This window comes from Humulus lupulus, chromosome 5 (genome assembly GCF_963169125.1).
Source record: "Humulus lupulus chromosome 5, drHumLupu1.1, whole genome shotgun sequence".
NCBI classification, from domain to species: domain Eukaryota; kingdom Viridiplantae; phylum Streptophyta; class Magnoliopsida; order Rosales; family Cannabaceae; genus Humulus; species Humulus lupulus.
The window spans coordinates 33,986,097-33,999,803 of NC_084797.1; the positions used below are offsets into that span (position 1 = coordinate 33,986,097).

At 33.5% G+C, this 13,707-nt stretch overlaps 2 protein-coding genes across 4 annotated transcripts; one reads left to right on the forward strand and one right to left on the reverse strand.

The window, feature by feature from the left end:
• The first annotated feature begins 3,538 nt into the window (after positions 1-3,538).
• On the forward strand, positions 3,539-4,575 carry LOC133834732 (heavy metal-associated isoprenylated plant protein 39). Its single transcript, XM_062264437.1, has 3 exons — positions 3,539-3,694; positions 3,852-3,930; positions 4,112-4,575. The coding sequence occupies exons 1-3, from the start codon at positions 3,680-3,682 to the stop codon at positions 4,339-4,341; spliced, it is 324 nt and encodes a 107-aa protein (XP_062120421.1). The 5' UTR covers positions 3,539-3,679; the 3' UTR covers positions 4,342-4,575.
• A 3,920-nt stretch (positions 4,576-8,495) lies between these two features.
• LOC133834733 (pentatricopeptide repeat-containing protein At1g55630-like) lies at positions 8,496-11,885 on the reverse strand. Of its 3 annotated transcripts, XM_062264439.1 has the most exons (3): positions 9,913-11,885; positions 9,319-9,449; positions 8,496-8,723 (listed from the first exon to the last, which is right to left on the reverse strand). In XM_062264439.1, the coding sequence occupies exon 1, from the start codon at positions 11,540-11,542 to the stop codon at positions 10,061-10,063; it is 1,482 nt and encodes a 493-aa protein (XP_062120423.1). In that variant the 5' UTR covers positions 11,543-11,885; the 3' UTR covers positions 8,496-8,723; positions 9,319-9,449; positions 9,913-10,060. The 3 variants fall into 3 exon arrangements, with proteins under 3 accessions (XP_062120423.1, XP_062120424.1, XP_062120422.1); XM_062264440.1 differs by lacking the exon at positions 8,496-8,723 and having other exon boundaries at positions 9,003-9,444; XM_062264438.1 differs by lacking the exon at positions 8,496-8,723 and having other exon boundaries at positions 9,003-9,449.
• Between the last annotated feature and the right edge of the window lie 1,822 nt (positions 11,886-13,707).

Here is a 13,707-nt window from a genome sequence, read left to right on the forward strand (position 1 = left end):
GGCTGGGAGCGGCAAGAGCCGAGAGTGACAAAGGCCGGGAGCGACAAAGGTCAGAAGCGGCAGAGGTCGGGAACGGCAAAGGCCGGGAGCGGCAAAGGGTCAGGTACAGTGTTAAGCATGCTGAATGCAGGCTACTAGGGCAAGAACCTCTAAAGGTGTTGTACACACCCGCTCGGTTAAGACCGTGAACTTGGTGATTGATAGCGCACCCCGATCGACGAAGGTCGCTGCTGCGCTACTGTACTGTTATGCTGTTGTGCTATTGTGCTGTTGTGTATTCCAATAGAAACTTGTAAATTGTTTGTTGTCTTTGATTAAGTATTCATTTGTTGAAATAAATTATTGTATGATGTGCTTGGAAGTTCTCGTGCTAAGCCTCGGCTCACGATGCTCTGTGGTGCAGGTAAGGGCAAGAAAAAGGTCGATCAACCATGAGTTGGAGGGCATGGAGCGGTGCGTACATGTTTGGCCTACCTGGCCGCCACGGGTGGCGTTATTTGAGGAGTGGGTTATAAATGTTTGATTTTGTCGCTTAGGTCGATTGTAAAGTAACTTTTTGAGTTGTAAATATGTTTCTACAGTGTTTTGGGATCCCAATGTAACACTTTCATGACTTAAATGAATGCCCAACCTCTTATACCAAAATCTTATTTAAACAAGTCTATTTTAGTTAACCACACTTTTTTGTCTAATACCTCGATTATAGAGCTAATGACACATTTTAAAATCACATGATAACGACTCTAGGGTAGTATGACGTTGCAAGCAGTGTGTGCACCAATGTCCCTGAGAACGAAAAGGTAGGGGCTATGAAGAATGGTCCAAAAACAAACTCATTCATCCTCCCCAACAATCTATGTTCCTCAAACATTTTCTTCAATTTAGTTAACCTCCCGCAACCCCTATAGGTTATACGACCGACATATTGATCCTCTATGGGAACCATAAGCGGTGGGATACGTTTGGGTGACATCTGCAAAATATCCAAAAAAGAGAGAATTAGTTAAATTTACAAACAAAAAAAAATTCAATCTGTTGTTGTCATCAAAATGCAATCACATTACCATCGATTTGACATCGAAGCAAAAGGAAAAAATCAACATATACAAGTATGCATCTAAATACTATCGATATACCATCGAAACTGATTTTGCAAATCAACAAACAAACTATTGATATGTCATCGAAATGACATTGAAACTGCATCGATATACATTTAACAAATAACGATGCACATAGAATCAAACTCATTTCAAGATATATTTTTGCAAAATAGAGATTAAAATCCTACATTAGGATTAAAATCAAACCCATTTCATCTATTTTATACATTACGATTCAATTTTTTTTTTTAAAAAAACGACCTTACCATTAGTGATGATGGAGAAGATGGTGGCAACGACGGCTGTGACGAGGAGAAAGAGAGAGTTTCGCCTGAAAGAGAGAGTGTGAGAAAGTGAGGGGTCTGAGAGATAGAGAGAAAATTCGCTTGAGAGAGTTCGGATGGGAGTGTTTAATATTAGAGGTATTTTTGTCTAAAAAATTAAAAATATCATATGTTTGAGATAATAAGTTATATTTGCATTTTAAAAAAATTAACTATGTTATATGATATGTAGTATAAAATTTCCCTTATATAATGTATATCACGCAACACAGGCGTATAGTGGTAAAATCTTATGTGTAGCAGTGCTTCTATAATTCTATGTCGGATCGTATAAATATTAAATTGTCCATTTCGTAAACTAAGTGGGAGTCACGTGCACTTCCAATAAATCAGTCAAAACACCAAAAAAAAAATAGAATGATGACGCATCTTGTGATATGACTCAAATTTGAGTTTGACCTCTAAATTTGTGTGGTTTCATGCCGTGTAGGCCTAATTCTAATAGAAAAACTAGTTGTTAGAGATGCTGTTCATACTATCATGCATTCTATCAATACTTTTTTATTTTTATTCTTCTCGTCCAATTGTTTAAAATCACTCAAATTAATAAATAAATTAGCGGTTCTTATCTATGACCCACGAACCTCAATATGGTTTCACATTCAGAACCATGATTACTTTGATTTTCTAGATCCATAATGCTATATTTCGTTGTACATATGAAAAAGGTGTGTATAATCAAACCATGTTTTATTTAAAGGGGAAAGCAACAAAACAAACCAATCACCACAAGTCCACAATTACACAGGAAAAAGGCATATCAACAACAAGAGCTAAAAGATGTACAAGAGGGAATTCCCTCTTTAACTGGCTAATGCTTCACAAATCAAAACATTGCTAGCTAGACAATGATTCAAATCACGTTCACGTATATTAATACCACATTTTTTTTTAAGATATTAACCAAAAACTATTTTATTCATTTGAATATATATATATCCCTTTGAGTTAACAAATATTATAAATTCTCTCATTGCATTTAAATTTAGAAGTAAAACACGCAAGAGCGAAATCTAATTATAATTCTAAAATTGAATATATATATATTAAAAAGTCGAAAAAATGTGTGACTGGTTTATTATTGTAATTTCATCCAACAAAAAATTATAGAGAATTCTTTATAATATAAATTCTAAGTTTAACTTTGATATTGGGTTTATTTATTTATGGATGATTAACTAAAACGGAAATGCGTGTATTTGCAAAATTGTGCTGTGTTTTTGGCAATATAAAGGGTTTGAGATATACATTTGATGGTGTCACGTCTCATCCAATTCATAATAAAATAAGTGAGGCTAAAGTTTGTAGCTTAAAACGCTTTTTTCGGCTTTATCATTACCTTTGTCCCGTCACACCAGTAATTGTCTTAACCTTATTAATTTGTTATCATTATTTATTACTATATTATATTGATGTATTGTCACTCCCACTAGATCTTGTAAAATACTTCACATTTTTTTTATTTCAATTATATATCCCTTTTGTCATTAATTTTGTTTCCTACTTCAATTTTTAACATATACGTTATTTATATATCGTGGCTCCTATAAAAGTAGTAAGCCATGTGAGGTGGTATATTCAAAACCCTATCATTATTTACACCTTCCTTTTGTTTTTTTTAGTGGGGAAATAAAGCCATCCGTTGAATTTTGACATTTTTTTTGTGAAGATTATTTGATGCAAGAAAAACAAGATCCCACCACCCTTATTTCTGACCAATTAGATGTTTAATTAACCAAAACTTGACCACATCCTCAAAAGGTCACCGACTTGTTTCTTCATTAGGCTCATAAATCATGATGAGAAAATTCACATCTCAAATCAGATAATAAGAGCACAAATATTAAGAGTTCAACAAAAATTGAACATGTTTTATTTCTCATTTATTCTATAAGTCAAGATCTACATTCCTCCAAGATAATGTTAACAAAGAAAAAAAAAATATAGCACAAATTGTACATACATTTATGTATAAAGCTACCAAGCATACCAAACATTTGTCCGTGGTCTAGCAATATGTGGCCAAACGGCTCTAATAGCATTTAAGGATCCATCTGTTGGACACAATTTCTCACACGCAAAAGCTGTCCCCACACACTTACAAGTCCCTTGTATTACTTTCTACCTTACACTTCTTTCTTCTTATTAAAGCACCACAACTTCTCTTGCTTTAACTCTCTTTCTATCTTTCTCTTCTTAATTTGTGTATCCTCTGTCTTCCTCTTTTTTCAAATGGCTCAGGCTCAGGTACTTCTGAATTTCTTTACCAAATATTGCATGAAGTCTCATTGGAGTTTCATCTATTTTCTTAGTTGTATTTTGAATTAAGATCTACTATTTTGCAGTGATAATTATGTAAGATCTTTTTGTCTCATCTTTGTTTTTGTATCCAACTTTATTGCAGAAGGTGGTGTTGAAGGTCATGACCATGACTGATGACAGAACAAAGCAGAAAGCTATGGAAGCTGCAGCTGATATTTTTGGTATGTGGGTTTATCTTTGTTTGTATAAACTTCTTCAATATAAAAAGAAAAAAATAAATATCATTCTTTCTTGAAAAATCTCATCTTTCTTTTGCTAAATCATGTTACTTTCTTAGATTGTTTTATGTGAAATTGTGTTGACTTATATTTCCTGGTATTGAATTTGAATTGCTGTCATCAGGGGTTGATTCAATAGCAGCAGATATTAAGGATCAGAAGCTAACAGTAATAGGAGTGATGGATACAGTGGCAGTAGTGAAGAAGTTGAAGAAAGTAGGGAAAGTGGACATAATATCAGTTGGGCCAGCCAAGGAAGAAAAGAAAGAAGAAAAGAAAGAGGAAAAGAAGGAAGAAAAGAAAGAGGAAAAACCAGCGGAAAAGAAAGAGGAGAAAAAGGAAGAGAAAAAGTAATCTCAATTATCATCTTAAAAACCTCTCCTCTCTTACTCTAATGCATTGATATAGTAATTAGTACATCAAACTTCAAAGCCAGCAAGCAAGCAATATGAGGGTTTATTTTCTTTACTAATGTAATTAAAAAGAATGTGGAAATAGAGTAATATATTGTTACCTTTTTCAAAAGGGTATATATGAAAACAAGAATTTTGTAAGGTAATAAGAAAATGAGAATATTTTTGCTGCCAATGCCATCTTCCATTTGTTTAAAGGTTTAAGTGTGGTCCATCATCAATATGTGCCGCCGACTAAAGCCAACCATTAAGATTAAATTGACCCGTTGTCATTTTATTATTTGGTTCATTTGCCAAATGTGGAACAAGTGGCATCTAGTGCCTTACGATTTGCGGTCATTGATTTTGCACATTTTGTATATTATTAAATGGTGTTCAACTATGTATGGTTGAAGGCATTGAAGAACTTGGCCTAGTTAACCATACCAATAGCTATTAGCCATCATATGCTAGAATAGAAGTTTTAATGTACTCATTTTCCACATGCCACATCAACTATGTTCCACAAATAATTTGAGTTTTTATGTTTAATGAGATGTACTAAATTAAAAAAATGCTACACTTTCTAATCATTTCAAAAAATACCAAATTTTTTGACAATATCCAAAATACCCCTCTTATAAGTTTTCCATCAACTTCTTCTTCTCTCTTCCCTCTCTCTCCCTCAACCCATTCCTCTCAACTCTCTCTCTAGAAAAAAATTCATGGGTAAGGTAAAATATAAGAGAACTCAATGTAATAGCAAGTATTCCTTACTTAAGACACTAAAATACTGCATTTCGAACAGATATAGGCATAATTTTTTAGTTTTTTTTTGCGATTTTTTTCAGATCTGAAACTTTGAAATCTGTAGAAAATCGACGTAGTTCGATGGTGCTCGATGCCAGCTCGATGGGGCCTTCAAAATCAAGATTTTCATGAAAAAATCGATGTTGCTCGATGGTGGTTCGATGCGATTCTTGCAAGATACGTAATTTTTCACTCGAGTGTCCGTTTGGGGTGATTTTTTTTTTTTATTTTGGGTATTTTTTCAAGATCTACACGTTTAAGATGTGTATATACACATTTGGGAAATATAAATCTTAAAAAAATGACAAATGCAAAACATACCTCATGTTCAAGATATGTTTTGGTATGTTTTCAAGTTCTAAACTTTGAAAATGTGTATGTGAACATCTAAAATGTGTAGATCTCAAAAAAATACCCAAAATAAAAAAAAATCATCTCAAACGAACACCCGAGTGAAAAATTATGTCTCTTACAAGAATTGCATCGAACCACCATCGAGCAACCATCGAACTACCATCGAACAATCATCGAACCACCATTGAGCAACGTCGATTTTTTCATGAAAATATTGATTTTGAAGGCCCCATCGAGGTAGCAGCGAACACCATCGAGTTGGACATGATTTTTGAGTTATTTTTCAGATTTGAAACTCTGAAATATGTAGAAAATTGACTTTGCTCGATGGTGCTCGATACCAGCTCGATGGGGCCTTCAAAATCAATATTTTCATGAAAAATTTGAGATTTCTCGATGGTGGTTCGATGGTTGCTCGATGGTGGTTCGATGGTTGCTCAATGGTAGTTTGATGGTGGTTCGATGCAATTCTTGTAAGAGACATAATTTTTCACTCGGGTATCCGTTTGGGATGATTTTTTTTATTTTGGGTATTTTTTTTTAGATCTACACGTTTTAGATGTTCACATACACATTTTCAAAGTTTAGAACTTGAAAACATACAAAAACATATCTTGAACATGAGGTATGTTTTGCATTTGTCATTTTTTTCAAGATTTACATTTCCCAAATGTGTATATACACATCTCAAAAGTGTAGATCTTGAAAAAATACAAAAAAAAAAAAAAATCACCCAAAACGGACACCCGAGTGAAAAATTACGTATCTTGCAAGAATTGCATCGAACCACCATCAAGCAACATCAATTTTTTTTTATGAAAATCTTGATTTTGAAGGCCCCATCGAGCTGGCATCAAGCACCATCGAACCACGTGGATTTTCTGCAGATTTCAAAGTTTCAGATCAGAAAAAAAATCGCAATAAAAACCCAAAAATCATGCCCAGATTTGTTCGAAATGTAGTATTTTAGTGTCCTAAGTGAGGAATACTTGCCGTTACATTGATTTTTATGATATTTTACCTTACCCGTGAATTTTTTTTATAGAGAGGGAGTTGAGAGGAATGTGTTGAGGGAGAGAGAGGGAAAAGAGAAGGGGAAGGGATGAGAAAAATTATAAGAGGGGTATTTTGGGTATTGTCAAAAGAATTAGCATTTTTTTTAAATGATTTAAATGCCTAGCATTCTTTTTATTTATAACCCCTCATTAAGCATAAAACCTCAAATTTCCCTAATACTTTGTATAGTGGTGGAGTAAGTACTTTATAAAATGAAAGATAAAGTTTTCCAATGTTATTTTTAATTGCAGTTTTTTTAAATCACATTTTTCACATGTGATCATAGTTTAATTAAGTTTGTTTTTTGTTATAATTGTTTGGACTATGTATTTTGTCACATTGTTTATTTGAACTTTGTGTTTTGATAAATTACTTTTTAGACCCTGTGTTTTGTAAAATGATTCAAATAGATTTCTAAACTCAATTTTGATAAAGAAAAAAAAAATATGACAACATAGTTGTTAGGCAGAATGATTGTATTTTTGTTTTAAATTATTAGTTTGATGAATTATTTGTGATTTTACTTCAAAAAAACTTAAACAAAAATCAAATTTATGAGTCTATTGAACCATTTTACAAAATCCAGAGTCCACAAAATAATTTATCAAAACACAAAGTCCAAAAAGTATAAATATTTTTTATAAATTGAAAAGGATTTTGGACATTTATGTAATACGGATTTGGAAAATTATTGATGTAAAAAAATTTAAATGGTAAAAGAAAAATATAGTAAACCCAAGTTAAAAAATAATTGTTTCGGCATACAATTATCATAGTGTTTTTAGTGATTTTCAAAAAGAGTCATTTTACTTTGAATCAAGAAAATGAGAAGGGAACCAAATTGCAACACAAATATATGAAATTACTTTGTTTTGTTAAGTTGGTCTTTCATTGTTAAATTATGTCTTGTTTTATTAAGTTATTGGATTTTTTTGGCAAAATTTCGATCACCATGAAGGATCTCGATGCCGAAGTAACAACATATAAGTTTTCTATTTGTTTTTTATAGAGAAATTTGTTTACGAATAATAACACAAAGATGGTTATCGTTATTGGCTATTATTATTGGTTACATTCCTTATTTTCTCCAAAGGGAGTGACAGGAGAGGAGAGTTCAAATTCTATTCTCCCCCTTTCTCAAAACAATATTCTCAAATTATTATTTTATTATTTTCATTTTGTGCACTCATCTACTTTTTATCTATTTTTTTGTAGTTTGATTGAAGAAAATTATCAGCTACCATTTTGATCGATTTATGTTTGTTATACAATCTGGCTTATGGTTGCCTTGTTGAAGACTTTTGGCATGATTAATATTGTTGCAGCTATTTCCAATGATCTTGGATTCTTGGGTCCTGCTTTTTTCTTTTTCTTTTTTTTTTTTATAAATAAAATAAAGTATTTATTTAAGAATAAGCATTAGAGTTTAGGACACAAGATACGGGGAAAGGATCATCCTCAGCCCAAACTTATTCACTGTCTAAGCTTAAAGCAAACTTAGTTAGGCCATGAGCTATAATATTGGCCTCTCCATGGATAAAGCTAAGCTAAACTTGAGGGAAAAAAGGCAGAGCATACACTTTAAAGAATACCATAGCTTAAAAATTATTTCTTGGAGGAATTGATTAAATTCTTTTCTCTTTTCTTTTCTCCTGGTTGGAAGACATCTATATTTTTTATATGAAACTCAGTTTCAATTTTTTTTTTTTTTTAAAAAAAACCGGCTTGTAGTGATGGATATGATTCCTATGTTACAATGTACCACTGCCCCCAAATACGTGAGAAAGCATAATTTTGACAAAACTGCACATTTGCGAGGACCATGTTCTTTCTCTCTTTATATTCTAAAGTTGAAAGTTGAAACTCGAAGAAACTTATAAATTTGACCACAAATACTTCAGAAATAAAATGGCAACCATTGAGTATTATTTTAAATAAAATGAGCAACGAAATTATGTGTAGTTTTGCCTGTAAAAAATGTATTACCGTAACTTAAGCTCAAAGTTTGGTGAGAAGAATAATCTCATCTGACGAAAGCTAGCACATGGTTATATTAAATTCACCATGCTGTCTTTGTTAGACTTGGACCTTGAAAAAGTACGACGGCGGCGGCCGTGGCCAATTCTGTCATGCACCATGCTCTCAAATCAGTATATTATTATTATATAATTATCCCATAATAATTATATATATAATAAAAGTCGGTTTATTGCCTTGCTGGCAAGCAGTATCATGGGCCATGGCTACGTACAAAAACTCGAGCTTTTCAAACCGAGGGGCCCGGGAGAGGGACTTCTAACTAGGAGACAAAAGCATGTTATTTTTAGATTCCAAATACAATAAACCCCAGATAGATACTTCTACCAATATTAGATACTAATGACGGTTGTTGACAATACAAGATGAACTCTTCAATAATGGAAGTTGTATTCAAATTTCATTCTTTTCTACCTTTGAAGCTTTAGCTTTTGTAATACTATTTTATAAGTTGATCAAGTTGGTTGAAGTTCTCAAGTTAGTAAATGAGTAAGAGACAACTTCGATTGATCATCTTATAATCCATAAAAAAAATATTCCAAGAGTGAATGAAACAATCTCACAAGTCACCATTGACAGTTTTGATCAACCATCATTTTTTGCATAAAGGGATTATATACTTTAACGACTGACAGACCTGAAACTGGTGTTACTTGAATTTATGAGGGCAATGGTGACTAACCTACAGAAGAGCTTATGCCCAACAGAAGCCAGAGATTGTCATTCCTAAACCAAATGCTTAATGTGAACTGCTGGAGTTCGCAGTGGAATCCAAATTGATGGTGCTGAAGAGTTCCATGGGTCCACTCTACTCTGCACAAGAAAAATAGAAGCTCAGTCTGCTGATAATTCCTGTTCTTTCACCTAGTGAAAATTTGTCCCGTGAATGAAGTAAATATAAAATGTGGAAGAAATGTGTGAGCAAGAGGGGTTCAGATTGTTCCGATTGCTAAACTATTGTTTAACCACATTATTCACGGACATATCTATAGCTATCATAAGGGTATGACTATGAAAGTATAATCATGAAAATATCAGAATAAGATAACATGTAATAAGTACAATAACAAAATGAAAAGCTGATTCTAATAAATGATGAGACATTTATTATTAATGATATCATAAATTTTGATTTGGTACAAGCTTTTCTCTATAGAGAAGTATCTGGACAGAAGTTAGGATAATTATCCCAACCCCAAAATAATTGAACAAATAGTGAGTAATGCCAGATAACTTTTATGTAAAGGAGCAATTAAATAGTGAAATTAGTGCATACTTCACTCTTAAACTTGACAACTGGTACAGGCAGCAGATACATAGAGGCAATTCAGAGAGGCTGCAGGCACGTAGTTAGAGCTGAGCTGGATCAAAAAGTTCTATCGCCAGAGAATACCCAAAGAATTTCATCAATAATTCATGTCACATTAACATCTTTTGTATCCCTTGAACTTTGAGAGTAGATGAGCATATTGCCCCTTCTCCACCATATGTCTTATAACTTCGTGAGCTTCAGAAAGCTTCCCAGCATTTCGCAAATTACTCACTAGGGTACTGTAAACAAGAAAATTTGGATTACAACCCTTGGATTCCATATCCTTAAGCATCAAGCATGCCTCCTCAAATTTCCCAGCCATACACAATCCACGAATTAAAGAATTGTAGGTGAATACATTTGGAAGTTGGCCATTGGTGATCATCTCATCAAACATTTTCTGAGCATTCTCAAGCTCCCCAGCCACAACATACCCTGTGATCATTACAGTATAACTAACCACATCTGGTATACACCCGTTCTTTACCATTTCATCAAAAAAATATCTGCAAGCATCCAAGTTCCCAGCCCTACTCAATCCATCTATCAAGGTGGTGAAGTGAAGAACCCCCGGATCAAAACCAACTTCTTTCATATGATTCAAAAGATTTAGAGCTGCAAGCGGTTTGTCTCCTTTGCCAAGTACATGGAGAAGGATGTTATAAGTATGCAAATCTGGACTGAAACCATTTCTACCCATTTCATCAAGCAGTCTATGAAACTGATCGAGCTTTCCCAACCTATACTTTGCACACATTAGAACATTGTAAGTAAGAATATCTGGAGAGTGATCGTCAGCCAGCATCTGCTGATAGACCCACTCAATCAACTTATATTGGTTTGCCACAAGAAGACAATGTAAAATTGCATTGTATGAATGCTTAAAAGGCCTATAGTTAAATGTCTTTGACTTAATGAATCTTTCTACAACTTTCCTAGCCAAGCCAGCCTCTCCACAAGTACATATCAAAAGGTTAAAAGTTCGACCAGTAGTAGGGAAGCCTTTCTCGATCATCTCGTCGACTAGCCTCCACATTGCTTTAAATTCCTCACACTCTGCAAAAATCTTCATCAGTAAATGGTATGTGTTTGCAGTGTGCCTGTAATTTTCCTGCTGGCTAGACCATATAAAAAACTTAAACCCCAGTTTCGCACACCGCATTTTATTCGAATGATCAATTGATTTCAATATTCCAGTAAGAACTTTCCTCACAAGAAGCCCTGAAACCCGAATGTCCAGCTCATCCAAGGCCAATTTCGAATCAAATCCAGGGCCATCTTGTTTCAAAACCTCAAGAACTCTTCCAGCATCGATCCTTGAAAGTTCAAAAAAGCTCTGCCTCAGGGAGAATTGCCTCCGAACAGTCGTTTCAACGGGTTCCTCATCCATAGCAAAATCAAAATTTGAGCTACCCCACATTCTCTTCAATGGTTCCTCAAAGCTATCACATTTACTATCCTCATTACCAAAATCAGAGCTCCCATTACAAAATCTTCTTATTATATTTAAATAAGACTTAAGTTTGCTTGTTGAAATGAAATACGAACAAGTTCTCCCAACTAACCTCGGACCACACAGAGAGATAGAATTCATGGTTGAAACCCATTATTACACCAAATTTTCCGAAGTCAATGAATCCAATAAACCCAGAAAAAGATAGTGCAATAACAGTGAATAGAGCTCTAGAGACTTGGAATTCTCAAAATCAAAGATACCCATTAAACCCCAATAGAGAGATTTGAAAGTTTCAGACTTGCAGTTGAGTGAGTGTGAAGACGAAAAACATACCAGGAATCGAGAGATTGGAATGAGCGATAGGAGTGTTTAAGCTGGCTCGAACTGGAACGATAGGTTTCCGCCGTCGCCAAACAGGAAGAGGGTGCACAACAAAGAAGAGAACTGCGTCCTCTGTTCTCTGGGCTTTCTGTTCGGGGTTCGGGATTCGAAGGTTTTGTACCTTTGTTGTCGTTTTATCGCTATATGTCGTTTCTAATCTTTCTTGTCGTTTATGTATCTTCTATTGTTGCAAGTTGCAACTAGAGATGTAAATATGGGCCGGATTTTATAACACGGCACGAAACCAGCATGAGCTCGAGAGGCATGAGCTCAACACGATACGAAAAAATATGAACTTGAGCCAGACACGACACGAATTGAAAATTGGCACGACACGACATAGGCTTGAGCACGACACGACAAGCCCAAAGGCACGACACAAAAGCATGAACAAATTAGCCTGAAAGCACGATATGATAAAAAGCCCGACATTTTAACATTAATAATGATAATAAATTTTTATTTATCAATTATTTATAAATTAAAATAATAATAAAAATCTATTATTTTCTCAATGTTTATGATTTTATAATTATATTAATTTATTTTAAGATTTGTGACTTAAAATTGTTAGCATTTATTAGTAAGTATTCAAATTCTAATAATTATCTTTGATATAATTTTGTGTAAAGTGTTGTTGAAAAGTATATAAAAATATCTAAAACTATAATTTAAACAAATAAATGTATTTGGATTTGTTGTGAGTCTATTGATTGTTAAAGAGGAGATGGATGATTCAATTCCCTATCTCACATTTTTTGTCAATAACAAAATGGGCCTAAAAGCGGGTCCAATTTGGGTCGGGCATATGGGTTATGCTGGGTTTACTCTTTCAAATATAGTGCAGCCCGCCCCGACACGAATTTGAATACGGGTCCAGCCAGACCCGCCTCGAATTATTCGAAAGCACGAAAATGTAGACCGGGCCACGACCCACATTTACAACTCTAGTTGCAACCATAGCTGGCTATATTATTTTATTTTTGAATAAAAATGGATAGTTTTCATAAATATGGTATTTTAATATATAATAATATAACATATCATATAGGAAATTAAAAAAAAAAAAAAAAAACTTTTCAAAAACTAATACTGAATATAAAATTGTAACATCATTAACTTTATTAAACAACCATAATAAAACTTTACAAATTTTCAAAAATTAATTTTGAAATTTAAAGAAAAAATTGGGAAATCACACTTCTTCCCATTCATGATACTCCTCCATCAAACTTCCATTCACGATGCTCATCTTCCAAGTCACGATACTCCTCCATCAACTCAAACCCAAATTTCCATCATCCTTCTTCTCGGATTGTCCATCTTCAACCTTACCCAAACACAGAACACAACTTCCACGATCCTGCAACATTCTCCGATTTCTCCAGCTTCCACGATCATCTAGCTTTGTTTTGACCATCCGGTGCTGAAATCCAATGAAACAAGGAAAAAGAGGGTGATCGTCAAAATAACACTATTATATTAGTAGGAATCAAGAAAAAAATCTAAAATTAATCAAAGGAATATATCAATATGCCACAACTTCATTGAATCAATCTACAAGAAACTTCATCACCATTGATTTCAGCAAGAGAATGGAGAACAAAGATATCGAATATTTAGTTCTCTCCAAACTCGAAGGCCAATATATTATCATAAACCTACAAAAAAAAAAACAGAAAGAACAATTGAAACCATCGAAAATCAATAGATAAAACTCAAAACATAACTTAATTCAACCATTTCAAAATTGAAAATATAGGTTTTTTTTTAATAAAATGAGTACTAGAAAAAAAAAACTAGTTACAATTAATAAACCATATTTTTGTTGATTTAATGTCAGTTTGATGTATAAAAAACGATTTGATTTACAAACATTATACAAAAGCATTGAAACAGATGCATAAAAAAATTATTGCATA

What these genes read in the sequence shown, in the direction of transcription:
- LOC133834733 (XM_062264439.1), bottom strand. Translation starts at nt 11,542, where the DNA reads ATGAATTCTATCTCTCTGTGTGGTCCGAGGTTAGTTGGGAGAACTTGT.
- LOC133834732 (XM_062264437.1), top strand. An exon ending in AGCTGCAGCTGATATTTTTG is followed by an intron (nt 3,931 to 4,111) that starts GTATGTGGGTTT and finishes TGCTGTCATCAG; the next exon opens with GGGTTGATTCAATAGCAGCA.